The sequence below is a fragment of the Saimiri boliviensis genome, chromosome 3 (assembly GCF_048565385.1).
Source record: "Saimiri boliviensis isolate mSaiBol1 chromosome 3, mSaiBol1.pri, whole genome shotgun sequence".
NCBI classification, from domain to species: Eukaryota; Metazoa; Chordata; class Mammalia; order Primates; family Cebidae; genus Saimiri; species Saimiri boliviensis.
Window position 1 is genome coordinate 62482043 of NC_133451.1, and position 19602 is coordinate 62501644.

The 19602-nt window shown below is 35.2% G+C and overlaps 1 protein-coding gene across 1 annotated transcript in view; it reads right to left on the reverse strand.

The window, feature by feature from the left end:
* TMPRSS11D (transmembrane serine protease 11D) overlaps nucleotides 1–19602 on the reverse strand; it is a 60708-nt gene that overhangs the window by 6578 nt on the left and 34528 nt on the right. The window contains exons 5-10 of the mRNA XM_003931894.4: nucleotides 16783–16850; nucleotides 13129–13286; nucleotides 10048–10086; nucleotides 8155–8332; nucleotides 1647–1906; nucleotides 107–249 (exon numbers count right to left, since the gene is read on the reverse strand). Of these exons, the coding sequence (XP_003931943.1) occupies nucleotides 107–249; nucleotides 1647–1906; nucleotides 8155–8332; nucleotides 10048–10086; nucleotides 13129–13286; nucleotides 16783–16850 (846 nt within the window). The remainder of the gene's footprint in view (nucleotides 1–106; nucleotides 250–1646; nucleotides 1907–8154; nucleotides 8333–10047; nucleotides 10087–13128; nucleotides 13287–16782; nucleotides 16851–19602) is intronic.

Sequence of the window (19602 nt, forward strand, 5' to 3'; positions counted from 1 at the left end):
AAATCTAGGTTGTAAATTTTAGAGTTGTGTATTTTATCTTTATGTCTATCACATTATCTTATACACATCTTCAATGATGACATGGACGAGATTGTCTTGAGCTTACCTGGCATGCATCCACTCCACCTTGAGGGAATCCAGCACACAGCATTCCAGGTAAGATGGCTCCATTATAACTATATGGTGCATTGCATACATCATTACTTATTATTCTGACCTGTCCTTGCCTTAGTTCTGTAACTGTGGGGCCTGTTTGGTATAACAGTGTGAAAAAAAGGAACTTCAAGTTATATACGTTATTGACCCTATGATACATTTGAGAAGAAATAAATGTACTCCAAACATTATTTTATATTCAGCAATGAAGGCTCTTAAAGATTTACTTTGGAATTTATTCCCAGTAAAAACTCCCCAAGTAGATGAGGATAACCCCTTTCACTGATCAGTGTTTTTTTTTTCTTTTTTGCTTTAGCTTTGTGACACGGTGCCCCTTAAACCTTTAGAGAAAACAAATTTGCTGTCTTAAAATTGACTAAAACCATTTAAATCATTCACTGACAGATTTTGGATTGGAAGATTACATATTGAATAACCTTTTAACCTAGCAGCAAAAGAGAAACCAGTCTAGATTCAAGGCTAAATAGTCTAATTTATATTGATATACTCAGAATGGCACCACTAGTTTTTCACAACTGGCACAAATTTTATCTGTTACACCAAATTACTTCGGGCCACAAGAACACAACAGAACATTTCTAGGACAATTAAGGCTTTGTATGATTCCTTGGAGAGACTATCTACAACATGGGTAAAAGCTCAGGGAAATTGTCAATGCTACCCTTTCACTCCTTCACTGATACTCTTACTTTCCCTTGGGTTCTAATAGCTCTTGAGCATTGTCCTAATTTTAGTTTCCATTTTATTGATTAAATAAACAAATATAAGCAGTGCTTATGTGCACATAGAGCCTTTGCTATAGAGGCAGGATTTATTTTATCGCAGAATACTTTCAAGGGCAGTTAATACCTTGAGGGTTATTAAAGCCTCATAGAATGTCTAATATAAATCCTCCCATTGCTTTGGGAGGCCAAGGCAGGAGGATGGCTTGAGGGCAGGAATTCAAGACCAACCCTGGCAACATAGCAAGAACCTGTCTATAGAAAAAACGAACGAACAAACAAACAAACTGGGTATGGTGGTGCACACTTATTTATAGTCCTAGCTACTTGGGAGGCTGAGGCAAGAGGATTACTTAAGGCCAGGAGTTTGAGGCTGCAGTGAGCCATTGCACTCCAGTCTGAGCAACAGTCTTTGCCTCTAAAAAGCAAACAAACAAAATCTCTTTTTTTGTTGTTTATAGGGAAGCCATTTGAATCTTACAGAATCACTCAATTATTAAATAACTCATTTTTTTCATTACTTTCTTTTACATTTTCCTATATTTGAGAACTCCCCATAGTTCCTGGGGCATTGCTTTGCTTTGCTAAGGAAACTCAGGGGTAGCCAGAGTTTGGGCTGAGCAGAATATGGAATGGTTCTGTCTGTAGAACAGAAACTCCTATTCCAGGTGTTTCGTAATTTAAAAAATTACATAATAGCAAATAATAAGACATTTCTATTGTTAATTTTTTTTCTAAGACACTTACCGGAATATTCTTGAGCTCCCCATCCTGTTACATAAGCAGTAGAGCCAGGTGGACTATTCTGGGTAGTGGCTGGGAGACACACACTATGGATATCTTTGGTAAAGGGGACTCTTTCCTCAAGTCTCACAAGTGCAATGTCATTTTCATGAGTTGCAGATTTATAATTGCCATGGATTGAAATACTTCTTACTCTCATTTTCAGTTTAGGATATCTTGTGGAAATACCAAAGGTGGCAATCCATTGACGAGGATTAGAGTTGCTAAAACAGCATGAAAACATGCTATGTAAGTAGAAAGTCTGTGAACATTTCAGACACATAAATTTGTCTTAGCCATCCCGTACCACTATCTAGAAACTATTGGGTCTGCATCTTTTTGCTGTATGTTTCTGCATTATAAGCTAGCACGTGAGTTTTTCATGTCAGAACAAATGGTCACTTGTCTAAAGAAATGGAGACTATTTTAGAAAACATATATTGGGGTGATATTGGTCTTTTTCTATTCCAATGAAGTTATTCTGATACTTTCATGATAAGTAGCATAACACAAGTATTTTTTATTTCTCTTTTGTCTATACCCCCCTTCCTATTTAAGAAACTAAGAAACCTGAAATAATAAACATTTTAGATTTAACTAATTTCTTTCAATTCCTATCTTTTCTTTAGCCAGGAGCTCCATTTAAGTAGTAGTGATGACAAGGGGCATTCTTATCTTATTAATGGATGAATAATTTTCTAATTCTAATAATGGCTGAAGATTTTGTTTTGTTTTTTTTTTTTGTGTGTGTGTGTGTGTGTGTGTGTGTGTGTGTGTGTGTGTGTCTGTGTGTACATATATATACATATGCATGTATGGGGTCTTCAAAAGATCATGGAAATGTATATTATAAACAAATTACATGGATTTCAAAATTTTTGCATGTAAATAAACTCATACTAACTTGTTATAACAGTGAGCAGTATCTAGTTTGAGGCACTAAGAGAAATAAGACATAAATTTGAAAAGAGCCCTTATCAAAGCAACATGAATGCTGCTAAAATTGAAGCAAAAAAATCAAATTTTTGGTGAAATTGGAAGAATGATGAAATTATTTATGTTTTACAGAAAGTTTATGGGGACAATGTCACCCTCCCCACAAAATCAACAGTTTATGAATGGATAATTCATTTTTAGAAAGAAAGAGATGTTGAGGGTGAAGTCTGCAGCAACAGATCATCCACATCAATTTGCTAGAAAAAAATTGCATCTTGTTCATGTCTTAATTAAAGAGGACCAAAATTAGCATTGAGAAACAATATACAACACCATAGACATCTCAACTGGTTCAGCTTACACAATTACGACTGAAAAATTAAACTTGAGCAAACTTTCTACTTGATGGGTGCCAAAACTGTTGCACCCAGATCAGCTGCACACAAGGTCAGAACTTCCAATGGAAATTTTAAACATGTCGGACCAAGATTCTAAATTATTTTTTTGAAGAATTATAACAGAAGATGAAATATGACTTTACCAATACAATCTTGAAGGCAAAGCACCATCCAAGCAATGTCTACGAAGAGGTAGAAGTGGTTCAGTCAAAGCAAAACCAGACTAGTCAAGAACAAAAGCCATGACAACAGTGTTCTGGGATGCTGAAGGCATTTTGCTTGTTGACTTTCTAGAGCGCCAATGAACAATAACATCTTCTTCTTGTGAGAATGTTTGAGAAAGTTAGCCAAAGCTTAGCAGAAAAAATGTCCAGAAAAGCTCTACCAGAGTTCTTTTTCACCACAACCATGCTCATGCTCATTCCTCTCATCAAATAAGGTTAGTTTTATGAGAAGTTCCATAAGAGATCATTAGGCATCCACCTTTCAGACCTGATTTGACTCCTTCTGACTTATTTTTGTTTCCTAATCCTAAAAAAAAATATTTAAAGGGCACCCATTTTTCTTTAGTTAAAAATGTAAAAAAGGCTGCATTAACATAAATCTCAGGACCCTCAGTTCTTTAGAGATGTACTATATGGGTGGCATTATTGCTTACAAAAGTGTCTTGAACTTGATGGAGATTAGGTTGAGAAATAAAGTTTATATTTTAAATTTTATCTTTTAATTTTATTTTCCATAAACTTATTGAATTCCCCTCATATATGTGTATATGCATGTGTGTACAAGTATATATATGTCTATATACATAGGAGAAGAGAGAGAGAACAGTAGTGTTAAAAAATAGGGGATGCCTGTAATCCCAACATTTTGGGAAACTGAGGCAGGTAAATCATGAGGTCAAGAGATTGAGACCATCCTGGCCAACATGGTGAAATCCTATCTTTACTAAAAATACAACAATTAGCTGAACCTGGTGTGTGTGACTGTAGTTCCAGCTACCAGGGAGGCTGAGCAGGAGGATCGCTTAACCTGTGAGATGGAGGTTACAGTGAACTGAGATTGCACCACAGCACTCCAGCCTGGTGACAGAGCAAGACTCCATCTCAAAAATAAATAAATAAATAAATACAATTTAAAAATAGGACATTACTTTTGCGACCTAAAAAGTGGGACTTTGGCTAAACAACAAAAACACAAACTAAAAGATAAAAAATGAATGAATTTTATTAAATCAAAATTAGATATACTATAGACAAATTTACCAGATGGATAAGAAACCATGGGAAAATATGGAAACATTTAATATCTGAAATTTTTATAGAATATATTTTAAAAGTCTGTAAACCAGAAATAAATAAGCAGAAAAACCATTATAAAATGGACAAAAAAAATTAATGACAGTTCAAAACAGCTCTTACATTTATGAAAACATACTCAAACTAATAATCTGAGAAATTAAAATTATAAAAATGATCATCTGATGTACATTTAAAAGACTGGTAAAAGAATAATACTAAATGCTGATGTGGAGGGAAATTGGACCTGTTTTCCATTACTGGTAAAGATTTAAGTGTCTGGAAAGCACTCTGGTATATTTAGCAGTTTGCACGTGTGCTTCAGAAGTTTCTGAAGGTTTACAAAAAGATAAGTGTGTGCTCTTTGTGGCAATGGGAAGTTAGGTCATCCAACCTAATTGGATGAAGGATATATGGTGGCTGCATACCATGGGGTGCTAAGCAGCAATGCATCAGATGAAAATTCCCAGGATTGAGTGAAAACAGCAAGAAACAATATTAGACTTTTACACAATGCTATGTATTTAAATTTAAGACATATAAATGCAAAAAACCAACACTATAGGTTTTGCAGGTATGTGCATATTAAAAGACATGCATATTTCAAATATATTAGTATGAGGCATGTGGGCAGAAGGAGGGCAGTGAAAGTGAAATCGAGGGATGACAGGAGAAAAAAAAATAAAATGAGAGAAATGCCTTCTACAAACTGATGAAAATAAGTATCTGTGAACTGGAGGCCTGATTAACTTAACATTTCTCCTAAGGGTTGAGTAAAAACAAAATGTAACCAAATAATACCAATTTAGGAGTTTTATGGAGTTTGGATAGTGAAGTTAATACAGAAAATAAAAATTGTATGTCTGAAAATACTTTTATAAGGCACAGTAGTTTGTGTAAGAGTGAATCTGAGTTAAAAATGTTGAAGAAAAAATACCGAAAAACAGGTTGGGTGTGGTGGCTCACGCCTGTATCCCAACAGCTGGAGGCTGAGACAGCTGGATCATGAGGTGGGTGGATCACAAGGTCAGGAGTTTGAGACCAGTCTGACCAATATGGTGAAACCCTGTCTTCCTAAAAATTCAAAAATTAGCTTGGTGTGGTGGCACGCGCCTGTAGTCCCAGTGGCTTCAGAGGCTGAGGCAAGAGAATTGCTTGAACCTGAGAGGTAGAGATTGCCGTGAGCTGAGATCACACTACTGCACTCCAGCCTGGGCAACAGAGTGAGACTCTGTCTCAAACAAACAAACAAATAAGAAAAAAAAAAAAATACCATGATTGTTTTTATATTCAACTTCTTTTGCTTGGCATATTTACAGTGAAGATTATGAAGAGACTCTTCTTCTTTCCTTCCTTTTCTCTCTTCCTTCCCTTTCTTCCTCCCCACTTGTTTTTCTTCCTTTCCTTTTTTCCAGCAAGTGAATTAGAGCATGGTTTTGAAGCCAGTCACCTTTATATTTAAATATTGGCCATGACACATATTAACAGTGTTATTTATGACAAGTTAATTAATAGCTATGGGGTTTATTTACATATAAAATGTGCTTGATGATACCTTCTCACACAATTGCTACATATTATTGAGACAAATATATTATGTCAAATACAGTGTTTGGCACGAAGTGAACTTTCAATGAAGGTAGCTATTGTTTTCATTAATTATACTTCAACAAGCCATTGCTAAGTGTCTACTTTGCATGAGGACAAGTATACGTCTCCAGGAATAAAAACATAAACATTTATGGTCTGTATCCTTGAGGAACTCTACACTAGTGGAGGAAACTGACAAGAGGTAAGTCAAATACCACAAATCAAAAGAACAACTGTTAAAGGCAGATAAACAAATTTCTGTGGAACTCCATGGAGAGGAAAGAGAGTATCAGGGAAAGCTACATAAAAAAGGTGATAATTCAATAATCCTCTTTTATAAGACCTCGTTAATCCTATATACTTTGATGTAAGGCTTGTTTTATCCCAAACAAATCTTCACTGATGGTTCTCAGTGACAATCAGGTCTTTAGGGAGGGCTCCAATACATAGTTCACGGAGTTTGTTAGCCCTAGTGGATCAATCATGGTGGTGAATAGAAGGATGTGGGGTAGTAAAATTCAAGGTTACATGGATTTCTTTGGTACTCACTGGTGATATTTATAACTATGGCTTTCATTATAGTGATATCCTTTACTTAGTTTTTGGTGGTTGGACCATAATATGGCTTAGAATTCAGTAAGGTTTCTACTCCAATCTTGGTGATGCTAAGTGCCTGATAAGTCCAAGTATTTGAATTCCTTGTTCCCACACTCGAGAGTATAATTGAAATCAATGTGTGTCATTTCTGCTTTTGGCCTTTCAAGTGGCAATGAAGATTAAAATGTTTTTGTGAATTTTGTGTCTTTGGTTATTTGGGATATAGTAATAAACTTGCCAGTCTACATCAGAAAACTAATTCTGGAAGTGTCTTTTAAAATTTGTTCATTGCATATAAAAATATTAAGTTATAAGATAACCGTAAGAAAAATTTAAAATAATTTGAGATTTCCTAAACCTTTAGTTCAGAAACTACCCTAGTCTTTTAAATCTTTATTCCTTCTTAATTTAACAAATACTTTTATAACAGGCACTATACCATGAAGTAGTGCCAATAAATCTAAAAAAGACTACTTAGAAATTGTCAAAAATTAATAAAATTTAAATAGAGATTTGGGAAATATAGGAACATTTCAAGGATTAGCAGATTGAGCTGATGCTCATAGGTAGGGCAATAAATTTAAGAAGAGTCCAGGAGAAGACAATAATGCTGTTTATCTGAAGCTCAAGGTACATGCTTTGAGAAATAAGACTGGATTGATCTGGCTGTGGAAGGTTGTGTGTGTGTGATAAGGAGGTATGATTTAGAGTAAGAGTCTGAGAAGAAAATTTATATGGTCATGGGCACACAAGTTCAAATCTTCATCATATTTCTGGGTGAACTTTTTGAGTTAAGTTCCCAACAACTGCTGTAGTAACAATGTAGGTTTGAAACAAACAGATTTAGTTATGGTGAGCTCTAAAATCCTTCTTTAATAAGTTATGTGAACTTTCCTTTTTACCAATAGGGTAAGTTGATGTAACCTACTCTCCACTGGCAGCATATCACACTAGTGTTGGCATTAGTTTAGTCACCTCAATTAATAATTATTTTAAGTTGCCTAAATTAATTTTATTTTTGCTACTCATTGTAATTGATCATTATTTTTGTGTATTCTAATTCCAAAATTAGAGTGTAAGGTCTTTGAAGGTAGAGGCAATAGTTTGTTTATATTGGTAGCTTCTACAATATATAACACTGTGCTCATACAGATGCCCAATAATCTTTAAGAATGAATAAATTAATGGGACAGTCAGTCTCTAGGTTAGCCATGAGCTTCCATGATATAATATGCAAATCTTCCACAACATTAAACTAACATTTAACATATGTTTACATTAGTGTACTCAATGCTACCAATACCACTAAGACACAAATAATAGTATTGTCCCTTAATTTGGAAAAAATAAGGCTTATGGAGGTTTAATAAATTACTTAAGCTTTTATAGCTATGATTTAAAAAATTTCTGACATATAAATCTTTGTTCTTTACTGTGATAATACACTATTACCTGAAACAGAGAAATAGCACTAAATTATCATGCAAAACGGGAAAAAACACTTTTCCTCTCATGAATAGGAAGAACATTCTTATTGATTTTTTTTTTGCATTGAATTATATCTGGCTTAATTCAATCCTAGGATAGTGGGTGGAAGTTTCATGACCTGTCTATTCTAATTGTTCCCAGAAGGGTAGGTAGCTGCGGCCTCACCTTCTGAAGCAGTGAGCTGCTGTCAGGATCCACATGTTACTGATCAGGCTGCCTCCACAGTGATGGGCATTATTGAGCCGTAGACTGACTTGCCACGGCCAGCCTCCCTCCTCCGCCTCAGTGCCTCCAAAGATTCTCTGCTCAGACAATGTTACTAGGTCTGGACCGGCCCCACATTCTAATGAGAAAAGGGCATTAATGTGCTAGGAAGATCATGATTCCTTTACATTTGGAATAAGCTGTGGAGTTTTTCCATAATTTATGACTTTTATGCCTTACACATTCTTCCTCAGGACACACTGGACTTTCCAAAAAAGTATGATCAACATATTTTCACACTTCACATGTGACTACTATTGCCTATAGATGGCATTTTAGAGAATATTTCTGAATTTAGTTGGCATATGTGCTTCAAATTTTGAACAGCTTCAGAGTTCTCGGCAATTCCCCATGAGTTGAAGTTAAGATAGGTCAATATTGGATGTGCCAGCTCAGGCCACAGACTCCTGGTATATTTTCTTTTTCTCAATAGTCTTGCCATGCACAATGTGGTCTGTGGGCCTGCAGCATGGACATCCCCTGGAAACTTACTAGAAGTGCAGATTCTCAGACCCACACCATGGGACAAATCTAAAGCTGCATTTTCATGTGAGGTTCATGCACACATTGAAGTTGGAGGTAAATGGGTCTCATCCAAAAGATTCCTTAGTGGTACTGCAGTTCATCTTGTAGAATCCAGTCCACCTCCAAGATTGATGCTGTATTACCAAATGTGCCCTCAAAAAGGAGTTGCTATAGGGCCACAGAGTATTCTTGAGGGTAACAGAAGGTTTCTAGTATCTAGATAAAGTTTATTTAAATGTCTTCAGAGAGTCCATGAGCACTCTACTGGCCAGAGCTGAAATGGGCTGAGTAGGCTGATTACCTAATTCCTTCCAACTCCCATTCCCATGATTTTCTTATCTTGTGTGATCTATTACTAAGAAATTAAAGATAAATCACACATCTATTGCTGGGCTAGCTTTTAAGTAGTGCCCTGCTTTGATAGCACAACCACACAAAGGCTTTTTTTTTTCCCCCCTAGCAAATTTTCTGGATAAAGGAGGAATAGGTTTCCATTAAGACATACTTACGTTCTTTTGTGGGATCTCACAAACAAATACCCTAGTAAATTACTAATCATCACATTCTCATAAACGATAAGCATGAATTAAATATGTAGTGAAACTGAAAACACCCATAAGACTAGCATCACTTTGTAAAATCACTTAAGTGCCTGAGATAAGCCAGCTACTAGGTATATTGGACTAATTTTTAACTACATTCTTTTGGCCAGAGAAGATGCTGTTTTTTAGGGATTGCATTTCTGCTATCTTAGCACAAGAATACATAGGATGATGTTGAAAAGTAGTGACTTTTCCTTCAGGTTATAGACCCAAAGCTGAGAAGACTTTTGATAATTCTTTTTGTTATACTTAGTGATTAACCTGAATCCACAACAAAGCAAGCTACTCTGGTGGTTAGGAGAAGCTACATAAACGGCATCATCAAGCATAATTTGTAAGTCTACAGAAATGCTACCTCAGAAACAGGGCAGTAAAAGCTTCTCAAAGCTTCAAAGGAAATTTTCATGAGGCCATTACTGAGTACAGAGTGGGTAACACTCAGCTGCAACTTCTTCCTTTTTCAAAAAGGAAAGGGGAAACCTAAAATCCACTCCATGGACTACTTGGGATCAGCACTGTCTTGTTTCAATAAAAATCCACCTGAGTCAACTAAGAACAGAAATATCAGCTTGATAGGTGCTGCCTTGGCCAAAAGTACACAAAAGACTTGTGCTTTTACTCTTTATGTTTTGGCAAGCTATAATTAAAAAATAATTTAAAAACTTACCTCTAATAACTAGATCTGCTGTAGCCTCACCAGTAATTGCTAATATTAAAAAAAAAGAATGAGAATAAGATAAATACAATAAAGACTGTATATCATTCCACCATGATTTCTTAAAGTTCAGTACTCAGACAATAAGAAGTAGAATTACTTAGGGGTTGGGGGGAGATTCTCTAAAATGCAGATTCCTAGGCTGCATTTCAGATCGGCTGAAACAATCTCTAATTCATCGGCCCTACAAATTTCTTTGTTTACAACCTTTTCCAATTTGTTGCTATGCATATTAAAGTTTGCACTTTAATTTCTCATTAAATACTTAGTAGATACCTCTTCTTTCAAGTTATTTAATTTAGATGAGAAAACAGAAACATATGCAAGTCATTGAGATGCAATGTGATAAATGCTATAAGGGAAGTTAATTTATCATGTACTCAAATATATGTATATTACTCTAATGAGACCATTCTATAATAAGAGCTGCAGATTGAACTGTGAGCAAAATGTAAAGGACCTGCCCTCACATAATTTACAGATAGAAATTAATCAAGCAATCATTCAAATAAATGTAAGTGCCAAGTAGAGAAGAAAAAAGGGAGTAAGTAATGTAAATTATATGGAGGAGATAACATTTGAGCTAGAGGAAATAGCATTTGCACTGTATTTTGAAGGTCTGAAAGGAATTTTTCAGGCACACAAGAGGAGAAAAGAGATTCCAGATGGAAGATATAGCAGGCACAAATGCTTGGAGGTGTGAGACGTTTGTGGAGCAATAAAGTAAGGAGAGCTAGTGCGTGTGTTGTGTTTAGGGAAACGGAGGGTGAACCTGGAAAGGAAAATATGTCAGTATCAGACAGTAAGGGTCTGTCTATTTCAATTTAAGATCTGCATACAAGACAGTTTTCTCTGCATGTCCAACAGCCATCTCAAACTCAATGCGACCTGATTTTATCCAAAATTTACTACTTTTACTTCCTTTTAGCAAAATGACAGCACTTCCATCTAGAAATCTGAAATTGTCTCAAACTCCGCCTTTTTCATCATTTCCACATCTTATGAACTCCAGTATCTGTACCTCTATCTTTTGAATTAGCCTCATCCTCCTCATTCCTTTTGCTACTACTTTAGTTCATGCTTTCATCATTTGACGTCAGTACAGTTACAATAACTTTCTAACTGAATTGCTTGCCACCACTTTTGCTCCTTTTCAGTTTATCCACCTCTATCTTACCAGACTTATTTTTAAAAAATATTATATTAAATCATATCCTTCCTTGATTGAAATTTTTAATTGAGAAATTAGTCTTTTTTTTTAATTTCCTGCAAGATAAATTAAAATTTCTCAAGACAGGTTTTCATGGTCTCTCAAAACAATTTATGCAAAGTTATTTCCCACTAAAAGTTTCACCTGATTTGGGTATCACATTTCTTTTGCAAGCATCAGTAGAAACAAATCATACTTTTGGAGACAGAAAATTTTAAAAGGCTAGCCATTCTTAATTTTTTGAAGACAGACTGAAAGTTTGTATCCTAACTGCCCCACATACTGATTGTGTCAGCCTGGGCAATTTATCTTTTCTAAGAGGGGCAATAAAACTATCTATGGGATATGGTTGTAAGGATTAATCAAGAAAAAAATTCAATAAGGCATTAAAGCCATGCCTAAAAAATAGTAAGTGCTCCTTAAATAAGTGTTTTGATGATGATTATGTGAATGATGAACACTAATCAATCATTCTAGCAGGTCCCTTTCTTCATTGTTCTGTCAAAGCATCCAGTACAGACTTATTTTCCTTTTTTCATGCTTTCCATTTCTGGCAAATTTCTCTCATCTTAAAGTATGGAAATCCTAACCATATTTTAAAGTCCATTCTCCTTCAGGAAGATTTTGCTAGATATCCCAAGCAAGCTGGTCTCTTTCTTTCCTGGATTCCTGCAGCCATCACTGCCTGGGCTTCACACTTGGCATATTCTATCTTGATTTCAACACTCTTGTGTTGGAATATCTTTCCCTTCAACTAGATTATGAGCTCTAGAGGTGGAAACTGCTATGATGTTACCATTGTATCACCACATTGTCTAGTATAATGCTAAACAATTAAACACTTGGGAAGGGCTTTTGGGAGAATTCCTTAATGTGTGGAAGCAGAGGTAATATTCAACTACCTAACAAACTGCAGTGTGTGAGCATTGGCTAGTCATAAAAGATGCAATCAGGTCATGGAGTTGGAGCAGTGTCTTAGAGTTCCTTGCTTTGCTAAGCATAGCTCTTTAGCTGCAGGGGATGGGGTGGCTGAATTTGAAGCATCTTGGAAGACAACTTTGTGAGCGTAATGGAGTAATTATTTACCAACCAATAACAAAGCATTTCAATATTTAATAGTTACTGCATCTGTAACTGCTACCTACCAGTCTAGTGTGGGAATCATCAAAATCCTTTTAATACTGAGCTCATTGTGAACAAATCATGGCTTATTAAACTAGTAGAACATGACAAACCTGGAGAAATGTCCTTAAATTCTATTCATATATTTTTTCTTTCAGTCATACAAGAATTATTTATTGAATATGTGTTATATGATGGAGATTGGGTGGCAGGAGGGTAGTAGGATGAAGAAAGTAGACTGATTCTTGCTTTTAGGAAGATTACAGTGTAGGATGAAGCCAAACAATACAAAAATTACACAAATAACTTTGTAATTTCAATTGTGATAAATGTTACAAAGAAAAGTAAAGAAGCCTCTGAGAGGGATCATTAATTAAATTTTTCCCTGTCTTTGAGCATCTATGTACCATTCCTATGGCATATCCACAAGTGACATCTGACAGTACCATCACTCATAAGGAGTGTTGGAGGGAAAATTAATGAAAATTTTTAGCAAATAAAATTTACTACATAAATTACAAATGATTCCTTAAATCTTAGAATGTTTTACATTAGAGAGTTATATGTTATATTTAGCTTTTTAGTGGATTGCTTTCATAGCTTTTCGAAGAAAAGTCAGCCTCTCAATTAAAATGTGAATTTGAATTGGTAAACTTGAGGGATCTATTGAAATAAAATTGTTTATGAAAAATTATACTTACCTGTTATATCAGTTGAAGGGTTTATTTCCAGGTTTCCAGAGTTATTCAGTATTTGTCGTAAAACAGACTGAATTCTGCTTTTCAGTGATGCTTCATTGTTATTTCTAGTGAATCGAAATTTCATGACAACATCTGCTTTCACACCACTACCATCTTGCCTGTAAATCATAAAGATATTTTAAAAAATGAATAACATGATAATTTTCACCATCCTATCTATATACTCTTCTTGATTAAACTTTTTAAAGATTTTATTTGCAGAATTTAACTTTAGACAGATCTCTGTAATAGTGTTTCATACATAATATTGTATCATGATGCTATCTCACAAATTTGATTGCAATGCACAGAACACTGTACTTACTATAGTACAACTGATTTTGAAGTTATAATGCCAGAGTTTTGCAGTGTAACTTTGGATAAGTTACGTAAGTTTCTTAATGTTTCTGTATCTAAGTCTTCTCACATGTAAAATGTGTTGTTATAAAGACTAGACGAATTACTATATACAAAACTTCAAAGAAGAGTGATTACAATATAGTAAGTGTGCTATAATATTAGCTATTCTTAGACTTCACCAATGTTATTAAAAATAATCTCCTTAAACAATTCATAAAGTGATGAGGTTCTAAATTGTATGTGAGTTAGAGATTCAACTTAATTTCTTGGTACCTAGACTATTCATCTGGCTACAATAGCAAGTTTTAGCTTTTGTTATGTATTAAGACTTCATCACTCATTTTAATTAATCATAAATATTTGTCACAATAAACCCTGATGACTTGATTAAATATTCCGATTATCTAAAACCTCAGCAACTTCCATTTTGTTCCATGAAAATTACCTCACAAACTACTTCCTCCAGCTGACATTGGCTGCCTTCTTCTTTGTAAAAGTACGTTAAACATATTTGGTTTTGAGGCTCTCCTATTCCCTCTTGGCTTTTGCTGTCACCTCAATGACCAGCTCTAACTTAATGTTTATTCCAGAAACGAATTTAACATTTATTTTAAAAAATTTTCGATAAGCTCCTTCTTGTGCTAGGCACTATTATAAGCTTCAGAAATTAGCTGTGACTAAGATTCACAGTTGCCATACAGGTCTTGCAGTTTAGATGCAGAAACAGGCACTGAACAAATAATTACAACTTCCATATCGAGTAACATGGAAGCCTAAATAATTTTAGAAAACATTTTCCATACAAAACAAGTAGAAACGCTAGATTATATATAATAAATTTCCATTTCAAATGCAAGGCTGGGCTCATAAAAAAGCAAGGAAAATCTTGGAAGACCAAAAATAAAGAAGAATGCGAATAGTATGTGGTAAGACTGGAATATTCCACAGGCTTATATTTCGCATTTACATAGAGACTGGAGATGGGACCTTGGGCTAGTACAAAATTGGAAGCTGAACTTGAGGCTCTAGAATAAGGCCAGGAGTCTCAAAGAACTAAACCCAATAACAGCATGAACTAGAATGAAAAAAATATGCTTGTCATCTCATAAAAAATAAATTTATCTGTTTCCAAGATCCAGCTTTAAATTAAGAAAAAAACAAGTATCACCTAAGCATTCGTAATCATGGGCCTAGCTGTATGAAGTCTGAATCTTCATTAATACTACCTGAATACTCCCAGAACCTTTATTATTTATTTATTTATTTATTTATTTTTATTTTTATTTTTAGAACCTTTAAACTAAGGAAATAACGACAACAACAAAATTCCATGTGTGACTGATTCTTCTAGAATGTCTGACAGATGCAACTGCTCTGGAGGTAGATGTGTTAAGTCTAGATTGTACAGAGTCCCAAATGATATAAAATTTAAGCATACAATTTCAGTGGTAGACAATACATTGTGAGATATGTATTAGTTTGTTCTCACGGTGCTATAAAGAACTGCCTGAGGCCAGGCAATTTATAAAGAAAAGCGGTTGCATGGCTGGGGAGGACTCAGGAAATATATCATCATGGCAGAAGGGGAAGCAAACATATCTTTCTTACATGGTGGCAGGAAAAAGAACAGAGCAAAGGGGGGAAAGTCCCTATAATCTAATCACCTCCCACAAGTTCTCTCTCATGACATGTGGGGATTTGGGGAACCAGAGTTCAAGATGAGATTTTGGCGGGGGCACAGCCAAACCATACCAAGGTAGAATCAAAGTAACAGAAAGATCATTCTAAAAAATTTCACATAATAGAATGAACAAGCAAGTAAGTATATTTGAAATGATAAATGACATAAAAAAAAAAGGAAATCATAGAAATGAGATTAAGTAGAAAACATTATTTTTTTCTTTCTTTATTTGAGACCATGTCTTGCTCTGTTGCCAGGTGCCAGGCTGGAGTTCCGTGGCATAACCTCAGCTCACTGCAACCTCCACCTCCCAGGTTCAAGCACTTCTCCTGCCTCAGCCTCCCTAGTAGCTGGGACTACAGGCCCACACCACCACACACATCTAATTTTTGTAATTTTTAGTAGAGTTGGGGTTTCACCATATTGGCCAGGATGGTCTCAGTCTTTTGACCTTGTGATCTGCCTGCCTTGGCCTCCCAAAATGCTGGCATTACAGGTGTCAGCCACCATACCCGGCCAGAAAACATTATTTTTAAAAGATCACCTAGTATGTGATAGCACAACAGAGTGACTGTGGTCAATGATAACTTAATTGTACATTTAAAAATAACTAAAAGAATATAATTGGACTACTTGTAACACAAAGGATAAAGGACTGTCTGAGGGAATGGATACTCCATTTTACACAATGGGATTATTATGGATCATATGCTTATATCAAAACATCTCATGTACCCCATAGATACATATGACTATTGCGTACCCACAAGAATTAAAATAATTAATTTAAAAAACAAAGCAGATTTTCAAAAGAAAAAAATAGAATTTGCAGATAGGAAAACATACTCATTGAAATTGAAAATGCAATAAATGGGTTACACAGAATACAAGTCAAAGCTGAAGGGAAATTAGTTATCTAAAAGAGATGAAGAAATTATACAGAATCTAACATAGATAAAAGATAAAACAGAGGTTGAGAGAGTTAGTTAAGGTGACTATTTCAGGTGGAAAGGCTGGTTTCATCACATCATATTTAACTAAGGCAGGAATGGCAAATAACTAGAATGCATGCTGCTACTCCTCCTAGTATTAATTTATGATAGACATGCCTTGGATATGGCCATAATGCCCTTTTATTGTAGCACATTGGGCAGATTAAAAAAAAAACCCACTTTTGATGTTGGTCATGGTGTTTTTATCTTGGATGGATATGCCCAAATCACAGCATTGTACAACTCAAGTAGGGACTGTTTACATAAATTGCACTATGAGTGATATCCACTGGAGCTTTACAATAGGATGGCCTTGTTACTGTACCTTCACCCCAAACTCTTTCTCCGCCCTTTCTTCCTCCTCCCACTAAGAATAGATGTAATATGGTTTTTTACATTAGTAGCTAAATAGATCGTATGTTTGACTTTTTTTGGCATTGTTTTTTAAGCTGACTAAAATACTGTTTTCATAACATTGCAACAACTTATCTGAACATATAATTTACTATTCATTCTGTGACAAAAAATCAAATATGCCACATTGTGTATATACTTAAATATTTTTTATATAGTTCCACTCACCTCAGTTTGACAACATGAGCTCTGATGAACTGATTTCTTAAATTTGATTCTTTGAATGTTTTAGTAATCTGTAGAAAGAAAATGGGGGAAACTCTCTGTATTTACAGTTCTTATTTTCCTTCCTCTCAACCTTGCAACTGAGACATGTTAATGAAGAGTAGAAAACTAAATTTTCACTTTAGTTCAACCCAATTCTATAGCAAAACACATGGGATGATTTGGGCAGGTTCTGCAAGCTTTCGATGCAGTGCCTATTCATTCCCGTGTCTCTTACACAGAGATGATGCTGGACAGGATGTGTTTTTGCTAGAAATCATTTTAAACACATCAAATGTTTTACTCTGAGGGGTTATGTTATATGACTTGGTGGCTGTTACTAAGGGCTTGGGGCAGGAGTTATGCCAGCATGAGGGAAGTCCACTGAGACAACTCAAAATGTGTGATCCCCCAAAATAATGGATGAAACCTGATTAAACTGGACTAAATGAGTAGCAATGGAAAACTTGAAGAGAACAGGAGAAGAAAGCAAAGGGCAGTTTTGTTGTTGTTGTTGTTTGGTCATTTCTTTCTGATTCATACCTAAGCATCAGAGGCTTTTTTAGCATCAGTTGGTAATTTCTTTTTTTACTTTTTAAGAAATTGAGTCTCACCATGTTGCCCAGTTTCAAGTGATACTCCTGCCTCAGCCTCCTGAATAGCTGAGACTACAGGTACCCACCACCATATCTAGATAATTATAAATTATATGCATGTAATAATACTGCACTATTAACAAGATACATTATAAAATATTTATAAGATTAGAAATTAAAAAGACTGAGTTATAAAATAAATACTTAGGTATTTTATTTTTTAATAATATTTTTGGAATTACAGTATAACTGGATAGAATTTATAGTTTTTGAACATCATGATAAAATGGTTCAAAGGTCTGATTCTAAGTTTAATTTCAATACTTGATTTTGAGAACTGAAAAAATTTCCTCATAATTGCCTGGCCCCACATGCATGAAGTTTATCATTGGTAGAATTCATTGTTTCATGACACTAAGTTGTCAGTCTCACTCATCATGAAAATTTTTGTTAAAATTAAGCAAATGAATTTCCATTTTCCATGATGTCAATTGGTTGTCCTTGCAAACCAACTGAAAGGCGTTGTGTTTTATGTATTTTTTAAATAAATGTGTATAAAACCTGTTAAACATTATAGTTATTTTTTTCTCCCAAATTTTTATGTGTTCATGTTGGAGGACTTTTACAGATAACATACTTTATATGATTTTCAGCCAGACAAAACAAAAGAAAACCCAATCACCTAATGATGAACATATTGCTAAACACGTTTTCAGTCTTCTCTCTATAGCATGAATTTTATCTAAGAAGTGAATTTTGTTTTTTGAGATGGAGTCTCTGTCACCCAGGCTGGAGTGCAATGGGTGATCTTAGCTCACTGCAACCTTCACCTCCTGGGTTCAAGCAATTCTCTTGCCTCAGCCTCCCAAGTAGCTGGTATTATAGACACCCACCATCGTGTCTTGTTAATTTTTGTAGAGATGGGGTTTCACCATGTTGGCCAGGCTGGTCTTGAACTCCTGACCTCAGATGATCCACCCACCTTGGCCTCCCAAAGTGCTGGGATTACAGGCTTGAGCCACTACATCTGACCTTAAAAAGTGATATTCTGATGCATAGACCTTGAAGGAAAAGGTTGTGTGTGTTTGTTGAAATGTTACTCCTGATGGCAAAGGAGAGTTTTAATGACTCAGTTGATCCCAGGTATGAATCCTGATTGAAGTCTGTTTTATTTGGAGAAAACCTTTTAAGTAGAATGCATTCATAGTTTTGATACATGTACTTCTTTCTTTTTTTTTTTAATTGCATTTTAGGTTTTGGGGTACATGTGATGAACATGCAAGATTGTTGCATAGGCAGGTGTTGAACAATGAGAACACATGGACACAGGGAGGGGAGCACTACATGTACTTATTTCTAAATGGCCTCATTTATTTACTTATTCAACAACTGTTTTTGAGCATCTCTTGTGTGCCACCCCGCTTTCTGTCAGGTATTGGAATACAACAATGGATAGAAAACAGTAATCTGGCCATCATGAGCTTACATCTAATGGAGAGAAATGGGAACTAATCAAATCATTATTCACAATCAAGTAAAACTATAACTGTGAAGAGTGCAACAATACAGTAGAGGGACCTGAGCCCATTAACGATATTACAGAGATTTCTCAAAGGAAATGCTTATTGAGCTGAGATTTTCAGGAAGAATCAGACTTAGCTGGTTAAAGAGGAAGGAAACAAATCCTTGGTGGAATGAATGGCACATGCAGTTCTGAGGTGGGAAGAAACAGGTTGTGCTTAAGTAATGAAAGAAGGTCAGTGCAACTGCACTATGGAGACCAAGCAGGCTAGGGTGACAGGAAAGTCCACAGTATGCTGGTCTTTGCACGGAAGTATTTTGTCTTTATCATAAACACTGGGAAGCCACAAAAGTGTTTTAAACAAGAGGATAATATAGTCAGATTTGCAATATGAGAACAATCTCTCTTGCTACATATAGATAATCAGTTTTAGAGAAAAATAATGCAAATGAACAAATTAGTTTTGTTGCTATTTTGGTACCCTGGGGTAGAGGCAATGGCTTGGATAGTCATGGCAGCAATGAATATGGAGAGAGGTGAATAAATTTGAAGGAAATACAGGGAATAAAATGAACAGCGGCTGGCGATGGATTGGATATTTGGAATGATAGTAGAATTTTCAGGATGAATTATAGATTTCTGATTTGGATAATTAATAAATGGTAT